Source organism: Dermacentor andersoni, chromosome 1 (assembly GCF_023375885.2).
Source record: "Dermacentor andersoni chromosome 1, qqDerAnde1_hic_scaffold, whole genome shotgun sequence".
NCBI classification, from domain to species: domain Eukaryota; kingdom Metazoa; phylum Arthropoda; class Arachnida; order Ixodida; family Ixodidae; genus Dermacentor; species Dermacentor andersoni.
The window spans coordinates 68999556-69013777 of record NC_092814.1 but is presented as its reverse complement, the minus strand read 5'-3'; the positions used below and the strand labels follow the sequence as shown (position 1 = coordinate 69013777).

The following is a 14222-nucleotide window of genomic DNA, read 5'->3' as shown; positions in this document are numbered from 1 at the left end:
ATTGAGTTGTCGATGCTGACAAATGGGGAAACATACGAGACGGTAGCAACCTTTCAAGCAAAACATAAAGCATTCGGAGACTTTACATCGGTTTTTAGTCATAGGCTACCTCTTGTGGTATAAGCTTACAATCATCTAAACCATATTAAATGTTTAGGCATTTCTAGACTTTTTCAGCCCTTGTATCACCAACCCGAATAGCATAATAGTTGCAGGAAACAGTATTTTCTTACTTCTTAATGTCTGTATATGAATAACTAACTGCAGCAAATTGCATAGAGAGCAGCTTTTCTGAAGCATTGCCTAAGCCAAAAAATATCTTTTGACCATCTACAGCAGGTATATTGCTGTAGTGAACATTTTTCTTCTTTAGCTGCGACTTTTGACATTTTTGTTGTGCATTGCGCACTGCTTTTAGATTTATTTTTGCTATTTTAAATTGTGTGCACGCTTACCACGTGTTGCTAATTGATGTGTATCTTCTGCCACCTGTTAATAAACCAAGATGTTGCAATTCAAGATCTTTAGGTGGTCACTTTCCCTTCCCCATTTACAGTTCTTAATCATGTATATCAATACAAATAAAGCTTCAATTTAAAACAGTACATATTTCTGCAACATTTGCCTGATTCTTTTTGTATCTTTAGTAATTACTGCATAATCAGGTACGGTATTAATACTGACATCACAATGAAATGTTCCCGGGTATTATGATGTAGACTTGAATGCACAGACAGCTCAGCCTCAGTATTATATCCTCCTAGCAATGCTGGATATACATGCAATAAATGAAAAATGAGAACATCAATGTTGAATGTATATAAAATACAGTGAACATAATAACGATTCTCAAAGCTTTTAGGTACAATGGTGCATGCCATCTGGCAGGCACTCGAGATATATAGCAAGACATGAATGAAACAAATTTTGAAGGAGTATGAACAAAATTTGCCATAGGTTTTCTTTTTTCTTTCCTCTTTTAATAGATAGCCATGGGCTCCATAATTAGGGTATGAGGCCTAATTATTAATGAGCACAACAAATAATTTTTCATTTCATTCAACTGCGTGTCTTCAAGCACGAAGCAGGCCTCAGGTAAAGTCATGGCTACTAGACTTAGTGACGCTGTAGTACAACACACAACTCATGCATGCAGATGTCAGCCTGCTGTTGTAGACGCAGATTGCATGTCACACTGCAACCGTGAGACCGAAAACTGAATGCATTGAGCACAGGATAACTGGAAAAGTGAAAACTCTGCCATTAAAAATAAGAGGAAACAAAGAGCCACGGTTAACCAGTCTTGAGTGCTATGTGCAGAGTGAAAGGATCAAAGGCTTTGGCTACATGGTCAGAATGTGACTTCTGACCACTGCAACAGCTACAATGGGGCCGTGTATCAGTTATCTGTAATACCATGCAACACCACCTTTAATTTACATCGAAGTAACCTGTGGCCTGCTTCCCGCCCAAATCTGCAATGCACTTGGCATGTGTTTTGAACTGGTCACATTAAAAGATGCTATAATTAAAATTTGTTGTGCACATAAGCAAGAGAGGCTCTATACCATAATTATGGGGTTGACTATCACTTCAGGAGGGGATTGCAAAGAAACTCATTTAAATGTACAATTTGTTGTGTTAGATGAAGTCCAACAGGTGTCTATGGTATGGACCATAAATACACAGATGGTAGTCAGGTGGGCTGATGCGAGTGTCGTCCGATTTTCGAAAGGTACTGGCATTAATACATATAACACATTTGCATTCATGTGATAAGAGGAATATAACATTTTAAAGTAACGCTAACTCTAGGTATCTGGCCAGAACTAACCGTTGCATTAAGACTTTCTCCTCGTTCCTCCTTCTCACTCCTCTCTTCCTCAGCTTTCTCTGGTCGCTCGTCATCCTCAGTCAATGATGCTGTAGTCACCTTTTCTGTGCTGCCTGTGCTGCCGTCTGAAAAATTTTTAATGGAACAGGCTTCGTGTACCTACCATGACCAAGTCACATGCAAAATCGTGGAAGCTTTTCACATAAGCAAAAATGGCGACCTGTGCATAAGTCAGCTGTCCATCGCCCTCACTAAGAAATAAGCGGCCTTTTTAGACATACAACAATTTGTTCCACAGTGCTACTACACTTCGTTCCCCCCCCATGCCACATGGTAAGCTTTGAGCTGGTAATACGTCCTTGCTCTGCCCATGTACTGCCGTTCATCGTAGGGGTGCTGTTTGTTTACAACGCTCATCTGTGTGTTTCTTCTGTCCATGTTCAATTTGCACGGCTTTTCACCATGAACATAAACTAACTTGCCCAACTTTCAGCCTCAATGTTGAAGCCAATTGCTTGACTTGGTCAAGGATGCCTAATGTAAACATACCCAAAGAAAGGCAATGAGCGTCTTGGGCTTGTTCATGCTAGGCGTTATATTGACCACAAGTCAAGCATGGGCTTCCAGTTAAGGCACATTTCTGAATATGGGGGTAAGACTCACATGCTGACACAAGCTAATATCACACTGTTCCCATCCCTTGGCATTATTGTTAGTATTGATTCATGGGATGTAACAAAAACAAGACAGCAACCCTGGGGCTATGAGAGTCACTATAGTGAATGCTTCGGAATTTATTGTGTTCAGTTGCGGTTCTTAATGTGACCTAAATAGGCACACAAGCACTTTTGCATTCCACCGTTGTCCTAATGCAACTACTGCGGCTGGAAATCAAACCCACTACCTCATGCTTAGCAGCAAATACAACACCCAATGAGCCACTGCTGTGAGCATTACTGCCGTGACAACCGCTGAAAAATTATGGAGTGCACTTTTAATTCAAGAAAATGTGAAGTTTCTTTATGCTCTTAGTTGTTTTCACCCGTGAATACTCTAGAAGCATGTGGCAACAAAAGCATCGGGCAGAAGGAAAAATGGGTACCTAGTTGAGTAAGAAGTTGTCTTCAGAAAACATGAACGAAAAGCAGCATGATGATGTGGCCAACCAATTACTACCTTCAGTCATTTCCGTAGTATGACATGAAGTATTCAAGTTGGCTTACAGTGTTGCATTCAAGTAATGTGCTCCAATCTAGAGGTTATGAATTGATACTGAATTGCAGGGAGCATGCTTGATTTACTTCTGCCTGCCATCTCAATCATGTTTCACTACAGTAGAACCTTGTTAAAACGAAGTTAAAGGGGGAGCCGGATTTACTTCATTATATTCATTATTGTATGTACTGCACTATGAATCTGTATGGGTATTTCAAGGGAAATGTTACTTAATTTGTTATATTCATTACTTGGTCATATCCTATTTCAATATAATGAGGTTTGACTATACCTTGACATGTCACGTGCTTCTAACCCCCCTCCCCCCCCCCCCCCTCCCGGATTAAGTAACTCACCATGATGCAAACATTTCTCTTCCTCAAATTGGTCATTTGGTTTGCAGCTTTCATCATCACAAAGTGACAGGGACAGCTCCTAGAACAAAAGTGGACATTGAAGAAAATATGATGCCGACTGTGATCAGTCAAGGCAAATGCAAGACAATTTCAATTTCTGTGTACTGCCCACATTCAATCATCGCAATTTTAACGTTCACATTCCCATTATACAGCACAGTGCCAACAGTATTGTGCTTATACAAAACAAAGTCTTTATCGCCTTTCTCCTATATACTACACATAATACTGTTAACAGGATCCGCACATATTTAACGAGCTAAACACCCCTGCAACAGCCTTCAGCTAAAATCAAGATTCATATTTTGCATGGCGCTACCTAATGAATGCCACAAGAAACATAATAATAGCAAGCATCAGCTAGCTGCAGTGTTTCTTTACAGTGAAGAGTTCCGAAATTATTTTCACGCAGCAATGGTGAAAGCCGACAAAGGCAAGAGTGCAGCGGCTTGGTTGGTGTCACAGAACAGCCAGCAGTGCAGCCTATGTTGAAGCCCCAAATTTGTTTTGAAACGTAATAATCAATGGTTATAATGTAAAAGTTATCTTGCACATGCCTCACTTGAATAGACAACAAATAATTCCATAGCAACGAGCTATGGAAAGAAGAATGATGGGTGTAACGTTAAGGGATAAGAAAAGAGCAGATTGGGTGAGGGAGCAAATGCGAGTTAATACATCTTAGTTGAAATCAAGAAAAAGAAATGGGCATGGGCAGGACATGTAATGAGGAGGGAAGATAACCAATGGTCATTAAGGGTTATGGACTAGATTCCAAGGGAAGGGAAGCGTAGCAGGGGGTGGCAGAAAGTTAGGTGGGCGGATGAGATTAAGAAGTTTGCAGGGACAACATGGCCACAATTAGTACATCACCGGGGTAGTTGGAGAAGTATGGGAGAGGCCTTTGCCCTGCAGTGGGCGTAACCAGGCTGATGATGATGATGAATTCTTTGCCTGGTATTTTGGCCAGTCATCAGTAATTTTTACTTCTCATGTTGTGTTTTACCAGCTCAACGCTGGAGGTCAGCTAGGAAGGGCCCAAATCAATAAACATTTTCTGAACATTGCCTCTGGGCCTTTTGACTGAACGATTTCAGTGTCTGTCCTTAATTATTTATTTTAAAGGAAAAATGTGTCTCCATACAAAGCTCAGATATAGTGATGCACATCAAAAGGCTAGGGTGTAGAGAATTAATTGCATCAGGTATAGTGAAGCATCTGCAAATTATTGGGTAGATTTTGGGTAGTGACAAAACAGACCCCTAGGACTTCCAAAGGGTGTGAGAACTCCCTTATACAGCTTCATTGTCCTTGAAGTACAAGTTTTGCTTAGAATGGCAAAGATTTACAATGGGTTTTTTCCATTCATAAGCTGTGCTGGTAGTTTACACTTTCTATCAAAGGAAGCTTCCGTCCAAGGCAGGTTTTGTCCCTCCTTCCATACTACATTTGTTCTACAACCAAGCTAAAGGATTTGTGTGCAGAAAAGTGAATGTGTCGAGTGTATGAACAATGCAAGAACCCATAACCAGAAGTTCACCAAGTTAAAGGATTTGTGTGCAGAAAAGTGAATGTGTCGAGCATGTGAACAATGAAAGAACCCAGGACCAGAAGTTCAAAGAAGAAGTTTACTTATGCAATTATGACTTGTTCATTCAGTTGTCAAGCAGTTTTCCACAGTAATTTCCACCATTCAATAAACGTTGTCCGTGCTGTTATTGTGTCACCGAGGCACTGTAATGGAAGGCTATATGGTACTGCATTTTGCTTTTCAACATGAATAAAACTATCAGATTCTGATGGAGCATGAATGCAAGCATAGAGATCTCAACTTTGCTACTGTCATTTCTTAGAACAGGAGTCCAGTTGAGAACAAAGGCCTATTGAACATTGCCAGGCCAACCAAGGAGCTGTATGGCCAAAGCTGCTGAAGTTCTATTTCATATTTTTATTAACTCTGCTTGCACAAAAATGCATTACAGGCTGAAGGGGATTGGTGAAATCAGCCGTAAGTGCAAAGCAAAACATCGTCTCATGTGCAAATCTACAGGCATGAAGCATGGGCAAATGTTTCAAAACTGATTGCTCATTCGAGTCTGTTGCTAAACTCCATAAATATACTGTTTATGATAGCCTCTCCAACATCAGTATGAATGAACAGGTGAACAGCACAACACCATGCTCACCCATTCGGAAGAGTATGGGGCCCCTTCCCCATGTGAAATGTGGGCACATGCACACGTCTGAGCACAGGATGTAAATGTAGTATGAAACTGTGCGCACATGGCCAACCTGAACCTTCGACTAAGCTAGTTAAGGTAAGCATGAGGGAGGCAGAGTGCTTGAATAAGAAAAGCAGGTGGGTTTTTCCGCACTTATGGCAGACATTTTGATTCAGGAAGAACACCGCACAACATCGGGTTGACCTGCAGCCGTCCAATGGCAACATGGGGTTCTGCATGACTGAAATCAAAGGACTGTGCTCTGCTACTTGTGTCAAAGCACGAGAGTGATCGACAATGCTTTGGGTTTTGTTATGGTCGCCAAACACAGTCCATGCCTTTTACACTGCAGCATGGGTCACTTGACAATGCCTTGCAACATCACTTCTGATGCTTTGCAGATAGCAAGGAAAAGCTGTTCCGAGTTGCCCCGATTCATTCCAAAATGCTAGTACAAGCAGCACATCACTGGCACTGCAGCTTCTCAGTGAAGATTCTTCAAGCTAATTATGAAGGAATATTGAAAGTGATGACAAATGGCCATCTCCCCATTTAGGCTAAAATAGCACAACCCACTCAACTGCCATTAATTGCAGTCAAATGCCTGCACAGACAGAGTAAACCTCAGATGGTGGCATAGGCTAGCACACACACACACATTCATTTCAGAGCAGTGACAGTGAGTTTTAATTTTACCTGCTGGCATAAAGAAAGTGTCTACAGGTCTAAAAGGAAAAGTTATACTCAGGCAAAGCAAGGTAAGTATAATCTAACGGTTTTGAAAGACAATTACTAATGAGAGAGAGTGAGAACTTTATTCATGAGGATGGCTCAGTGGCCTAAGAAAAGGAGGAAGTTGTGAATCAGAAATTGGGAATGGCTGCATGTCTTACAATCAGGGTTACCACATTATGTGCTGACAATCTTTCTGTGATCCTTCTAGTCAATGGGTGTCATCATCATCATCAGCCTGGTTACGCCCACTGCAGGGCAAAGGCCTCTCCCATACTTCTCCAACAACCCCGGTCATGTACTAATTGCGGCCATGCCGTCCCTGCAAACTTCTTAATCTCATCCGCCCACCTAACTTTCTGCCGCCCCCTGCTACGCTTCCCTTCCCTTGGGATCCAGTCCGTAACCCTTAATGACCATCGGTTATCTTCCCTCCTCATTACATGTCCTGCCCATGCCCATTTCTTTTTCTTGATTTCAACTAAGATGTCATTAACTCGCGTTTGTTCCCTCACCCAATCTGCTCTTTTCTTATCCCTTAACGTTACACCTATCATTCATAGATTTTATTGCCTACATCATCTCTCTCCCTTCCCACTAAAGACACTGCTATGCAGAAAATGAAATTCTTTATATGCGCTTTCACTGCAATGCAACTTGCATATGAACATTTTAGGAAATGGAGCGGGGCCTTGATAAACCTGCTTGGTGCACAGTCTCCACTGCATCTCATGGATGCTTTGAGAGAAGGCCAGAGGTCAAAACCAGATTAGAATTGAAATTAAGCTTGGACACCATAACATGCGTTTTCTGCACAATAAAACCACTGTAACTTTACAGTGAGGTTGCACAGCAAGGCAATGAGTAGAAATACAACTGTTTTTCCAAACATTCATAATTATAATAACAGTATAAGAACATGCCATTAAACACTCTATGGTTTTGTATAAATTTCATAGCTTTGGCATGTCAAAACATGAAGGCAAGTACATTTGTTTCACCCTCTGCACCTGAGACATCATTTGCACAAGTGACGTCTCATATTTGCGGTTGGTGCGTGGAAATTGAAATTTAGCACCGCTACATAGTACTGCTATTTAGTACCCCCCCCCCCCCCCATTTCTTTTTTTCATGAACAAGTATGGTCGGAAAGTTTTAAAAGGGGGCAATCTGCCCATGCAACGTAGCTTACTATATATAATGGCTCCGTATTTTTTTGTAACAATTCAAGGCACCTTCATCAAGGGAACATCAAGATTCAAGTGCATCCTACCAATTCGTACATAAGGGCAAATGAATCAGTCTGTGACCTCTGTAGTGGTCTTCTGCATGCCCGAGCTGTTTCTGTCTCCCCTTCTCATAGTCACAAGACACCTTGTTTTGCCCAGCACTCGTCATGGTGCGTGCCGAGCTACAATTGATGTGTCTTTGACAGGCTTTGGCTGTCTGAAACAATGATTGAGGAGGCAGCCTCAAGCCACTGCTTGCTGATTGAGAGCAGTTCATGGTATCCCTCCGCTCCCCTCATATACGCTTCTCTCCTATATTACACATTATGAAGCTGTCACAACTGCCACAACTTCCCTTTATTTCTTAAACCACATCCTGTCCAATAAAAAATCACTTTTATACACAAAAGATGGAACGCGATGGCGTAATATTCTTCGCGGCAGCACATACGATTCCGTATCTCTCTCTCTTTTGCGTGTGCATGTGCACGCGCGAAACTGCTACTTTGTCCAACCTTTTCTGCGCAAAGTCATAACAGGGGGAGTCTGGGTCCCCCAAAAAGCCACGCCAGAAGCTTCTGACCTTTGACAAGGCAGTCGTCCTCTCCCCAATCGGCATGAAAGAAATGCACGGACTGCCCAGCTGCCGACGCTGCTTACGACCGCGGACCTCACACGACGCGACTGCCGGTGCATTCATCTACTTAGCGCATCAAGTCTGCCTTGCGGTTTCCGAAAGAAAGCTCTGCTGGCAGCGTCTCCAAATAGTTCACAGAAGCGCGGGCAGCACTATGAACGGCTAGGAATGGACGCCATTCCAGGGACCGCGGGTACACACACACACGACTGATCGGGGGGTGCATTGCTGATAGTTCAGACACCGCAGTGTTCCTGTTCCGTGGTTCAAGCTGGCGACACGGGTGCCGTTCCTTCAGGCGCGACTGCGAACGCCGCTTTAGCTGAACAACACGCGTAAAACGACTCGCAGAGGGGACCGTGCACACGCCGACAACCGCCGGTGGGAGTCTCGCGAACACGCAGCCTTCCAAGAAACGGCTCCCGCGGTGCATGCCAAATGCCGGAAGTAAACTGGACGCGTAGATAGCAAATCAGCGCAGTCACGGTGGCCCCGAGACCCAGCGCGGCCCTTTTGTGGCCAGGCCACCTGCGGGCTGCCGTCATTGACGCGGACGACAGCGAAAGTAGCAGCGCCCGAGTGTAGAGTGTGTCGCTCGCCCTGGGAGACAGACGCAGCCTACGCGGCTACACGCGCAGGCTATGACCGACTGCGGTGCCATTGCGCGGCTGACGCGCTCAAGAGAGAACCGTCCGTCGGATACGTCGGAGGTAGCGAAAGCCGGTAGAGCGGCTGGTATCGGCAGCGCTGGAAATAAGGACATGGCGGAAGCCGCGCGAGCGGCACAAAGGGCCGTCGAGAATCCGGCGGTCGTGAGCAGCATCAGCGACCTCATCAGCGGCGCGCTCGTCGCGCTCGTCATGCAGGGCCCGTCCGAAATTACAGGGCACGGGCGAAATTAAGGCCTTGCCTGTGTATTACAGCAGGAAAATGCACAACGCAAGTGGGGGGCCTACCCATCCTGCTCGGCCAAACGAGAAAGAGCCCCTCCCTTTTCACACACACACACACACACAAACACACACACACACACACACACACACACACACACACACACACACACACAGCGAGAGAGAGAGAGGAGAGGGCGCACAAGGGCGAGTCGCAGCCCCAGGCGGCGGCGCAGCCAGCGGGGCCCCTTTCATCCTGGCCGCCCGCCGCGCATCGTCGGCGCCCCTCAAGGCGGCCGCCTCGACACGCGCGCCTCCGCCTATGTGCCTTCCGGGCGCAAAAGAAGAGGGAGAAAAAAAGTGCTCCCCACGACTGCTACTAGTCGCCCGAACAATCTCATCGCGCTAGCGCGAGCAGAAACACTACTCTTCGGACAGCCGCCGCAGCATCTGAGTTGAGCGCCAGAGTCAATGCGTTGTTGCTGACTGACGCCGCTTCCATTTGGTTGAATATCGTCGAAATGAGTACTCCTGAAGAGAAGGCGCACGAACGTGCCATTCGCGCAAAAGAACACGTTCTGGCCCGCCGGCGGAAACGGACCTCAAGAGCTGCGAAAAGCGGTTTCGATATGGACACAAGGCCGATAAGCGATTTAACGTACGTACATACATGCCGTAGCCTGTAAATACAAGCTGAGCGAAATCATAATTATTCCGACTTGTATGGTTCTGAAGAACAAATGGAACAAAACGGTCACGAAAATATTTCATAGCGGCGAAGGGTTTCGTCACGGCAATTGGCAGGCCACAAATGATTTACTGGACACACAAAATCTAGCACATCGGTTCACACGCTAAAGCGAATGCGCATAAATAACAGTAGCTGGGAACGAATCTCTAAAGGCCTGCAAGGTTTTCCAAATGTAATCCAAGGTTTGCTGCAACTTTGTTAATCACAGGCTTTATGATTTTACCAGAAAACTCTTAAAAGTTCCACTAGAATAAAACTGCATGTACTATCAGATGCAATTCACAGAATTGGTGATATCATTTTTCCTTGCCGAGTCACCGAGTTGTAAACTTAATAGTTTCGTTTTCTGAAAATTTTCGGGTTTTGCCATTTTTAATAAAAGATTGACGGCCTAAATCAAAAATTCGAAACCAACAGTCACTAGATTTTAGGTTTTCCGTTTAAATGCAACAAACCTCGCCAGATTTGGTGCAGTGGTTGCCAAGAAAAACGAATTCTCCTTTTACATGTATTTAAATAGGAGCGCTCCTTCCTTTCACGTTAGGCTGCTCCTTGAGAGGGCGGAACCTGCGTGGAACTTTCAATTTACCGGGCAGGTAACGTGATGGCGCCGCCGGGGGAAGGAAACGATAGCTATAAAACGGCGCGACGAGAGGCGAAGGACGATCACTCTCTTATTTTCGAATTGTAACTTCTGCTTGTTTGATTTTTTTTTCCTTCTGTATTTGCCTTAAAACTTGCACAAACGTTCACTTAAGCTTAACAACGAAAGCGTCGCTTCTTCGGACAGCGGGGACCTCCGGAGACCAGTCCGGGAGAGAGACGTCGAGGCGTACTTGATCGACCCAGACCTTCCTAGCCTGCATTTACAACGAATGCCCCGAGATGCTTTCATGTGGCACGGACTTGATGGGGCATAGCTACGTGAGCCCGTGCCGTTACAGCAGATGGAAGGTCAAAAGACTCAAGCATGAAGACAAGCACCGTAATTGCGATGAAACATGGCTGGCAGCAAATATCGGTCACAAGGATAAACCCTAAATATGTGTAAAACAGGGTATTCGTTGGTGCTTGGTGCGCACCGACAATTTCACACGCAGGGCCGGGAGAACACAGGGACTATTTACACAAAAGAAATTGGGTGAGCATGCATGCCACAGGCTGCGACAGCAAATGGACGGAGGAGAGAGCTCTGCTATTGGGAACACAAATGCAATGCGAGGATCACAAGAAGCCGTGCGCTCGGATTACACGTTAGGCTACCACCGAGGACCTGCTCTTTTGCCGCAAATTTCACGCGCTTACTGAGCCAGCACACGCGGTTCACGGACGGCGTTTTACAGCAGCTGTGGCTATAAGATGTAAGCACACTGCTTGCTTCCGCCGCACTTGCACTACAGCACCACAATTTGTCGAGCGCTAAGCCTGTGCGCTTGTCGCAGCACTGAGCACATTTAGGTGGGTCGCCTTCCTTCGCTACCTGCAGAAAAAAAAAAAAAAAAAACTCGGTGCGCTAACCTCAGCAAAAATAAATGTATACGATGCGCCAATATGAAGGATATCTATAGAGGCTCCACAGCCACTGTAGTCCTTCATAAAGAAAGCAACAAAATCCCAATAAAGAAAGGCGTCAGGCAGGGAGATACGATCTCTCCGATGCTATTCACAGCGTGTTTACAGGAGGTATTCAGAGACCTGGATTGGAAAGAATTGGGGATAAGAGTTAATGGAGAATACCTTAGTAACTTGCGATTCGCTGATGATATTGCCTTGCTTAGTAACTCAGGGGACCAACTGCAATGCATGCTCACTGACCTGGAGAGGCAAAGCCGAAGGGTGGGTCTAAAAATTAATCTGCAGAAAACTAAAGTAATGTTTAACAGTCTCGGAAGGGAACAGCAGTTTACAATAGGTAGTGAGGCACTGGAAGTTGTAAGGGAATACATCTACTTAGGACAGGTAGTGACTGCGGATCCGGATCATGAGACTGAAATAATCAGAAGAATAATGGGCCGGGGTCCGTTTGGCAGGCATTCTCAGATCATGACCAGCAGGTTGCCATTATCCCTCAAGAGAAAAGTTTATAACAGCTGTGTCTTACCAGTACTCACGTACGGGGCAGAAACCTGGAGACTTACGAAAAGGGTTCTACTTAAATTAAGGACGACGCAACGAGCTATGGAAAGAAGAATGATAGGTGTAACGTTAAGGGATAAAAAAAGAGCAGATTGGGTGAGGGAACAAACGCGAGTTAATGATATCTTAGTTGAAATCAAGAAAAAGAAATGGGCATGGGCAGGACACGTAATGAGGAGGGAAGATAACCGATGGTCATTAAGAGTTACGGAATGGATTCCAAGGAAAGCGTAGTAGAGGGCGGCAGAAAGTTAGGTGGGCGGATGAGATTAAGAAGTTTGCAGGGACAACATGGCCACAATTAGTACATGACCGGGGTAGTTGGAGAAGTATGGGAGAGGCCTTTGCCCTGCAGTGGGCATAACCAGGCTGATGATGAATATGAAGGAAAACACGCACCTCTGTTTAAAGCCGCGTATAATTTTCTTTTTTCTGCACCAAAATTTAATAGAAAAGTTCCACTGGGAGGGCATCTCCTACACGATTACTACATATAGCAAATATCAGTAAGGGATCTTCGCACTTGCACGTTTACAGGAATCTTTGTTTGAAATAGTGTGCACTTAAGACGCTGCCCATGTTATGCGTGACCAATGTTGAAGATAAGTAAAAGTTATACCAAGACATGCAGTGATGCGCTGTTGTTTTGCGAGTAACCGCTGTTGTTTTGCTGTCGTGCACCAGTGCACTACTTCCGGAGGGATTTCCCCTTTTAACTATTGAGCAGGTATACACGTCACCTTTGAAAAAGTCGACGTTCAGTCACAACACTACATGAAGCATTGTATTTAAGCTGTAAAAGCACAGCCACACTCTTAATTCAAATACGAAATTTCAATGGACCACGGTCGCTTGTAGAAACAGGCCCCGTTGCTTAAAGTGCAAAGTAGTTATTACAGCATTCAGCACAAGTGTCTGTCGTTTATTACCGCGCATTACCGGAAGACTGTTGTTACAGATTTATTATTTGCACAGACGGCCAATTTATGGTTATCGCTGTATTCGTCTGATTCCTTAGACAAAAGTGCCGCCGCAGGTCGTTACGCGGTTTTATTGAGGAGAAAGGGTATGAAGCATAACCCTTTCCACTTCCCTCCATACACGGTAGCCAACCGCACACTTCGCTCTGGTTCAATTCCTTTTATTTTCACAAGACAGTCTCGGAATGGCTTTATGAGCAAAAATCGGCGGTCTGCAGCTTGACAGGCGGCCGCAAACCAGAAACAAAGCAGGGCTTGACATCATAGTACACATCGTTATCTCGCCTTTAATTTCCCGTTTCCACCCCTCTATCCCTACGCCGTTGTATTAATTAACCAGCACTTTAGTTCCCTTTAGTAACCAATGCATAATGATCCATGAGGGCTCCGTTAGGCAAAGCAACAATCGTCATGACTAAAACATGACGGGCAAGCCAACAAATATTGCTTATTCTATTTATGGATGCCTTTCATACAATACGAGCGTTACATAGCTCAAGACTGCTGGCCAGTTCGGTTGCCGTTCAAGACATGGCTTATCCAATCCGCATTTTTTAGGAAAGCACGGTACACGTCCATCGCATGCCAGGCACACTGGGAGACCACGGTTGCATGCCGTTACTCGCAACTAGTGGCGCATAGTTTTCTCTCACAAGACACACACGCAGCTGGGCCGAAGATGTTACATCGCACACGTTTCACCTTCGATCTACATAGGGTTTAAAGGGTTAAATCAAATACGCGACATGACGGTGACCAAGAACACAAGGCATGCAGTACGCCTCGGTGTAGGTGCACGCGACCGTTGCAAGCACTGATTCTGGGCTACGGACACTTCTTCACTGGTGTACCAAATTTTCATGTTGAGCTTTCCGTGCGATACGATACTTCGCATAGCTCAAACGTAAGTGAACCTCCCTTTAAAATTGCGGAATAAAGAAAACATTCCTTACGGCCGCTTCTAATGGTTTATGAAAATACTCCAAATGCTTCCCCAGGGATTTTCATTTCCATTTCAGCCGCTTAGAGAGGAATGACGGGCAATGAAACCTTGCCGGTGGGTGTCAGACGCCGGTAATCACCGCTGATCAAAAAGTGACAAGGATACATACCTTTTGATCAAACAGTAACAAAGCATTGAGACGGCAGTAGTGAAAACGTTCCGCTGAAACGTCCTCAT

At 44.9% G+C, this 14222-nt stretch overlaps 1 protein-coding gene across 2 annotated transcripts in view; it reads right to left on the bottom strand.

The window, feature by feature from the left end:
- The window catches only part of LOC126544106 (uncharacterized), a 52249-nt gene that overhangs the window by 17669 nt on the left and 20358 nt on the right, over positions 1-14222 (bottom strand). For both annotated transcript variants that reach the window (XM_050191319.3, XM_050191320.3), the window contains 2 exons: positions 3406-3484; positions 1835-1959 (listed from right to left, as the gene is read on the bottom strand). In XM_050191319.3, the coding sequence (XP_050047276.1) occupies positions 1835-1959; positions 3406-3484 (204 nt within the window). The remainder of the gene's footprint in view (positions 1-1834; positions 1960-3405; positions 3485-14222) is intronic.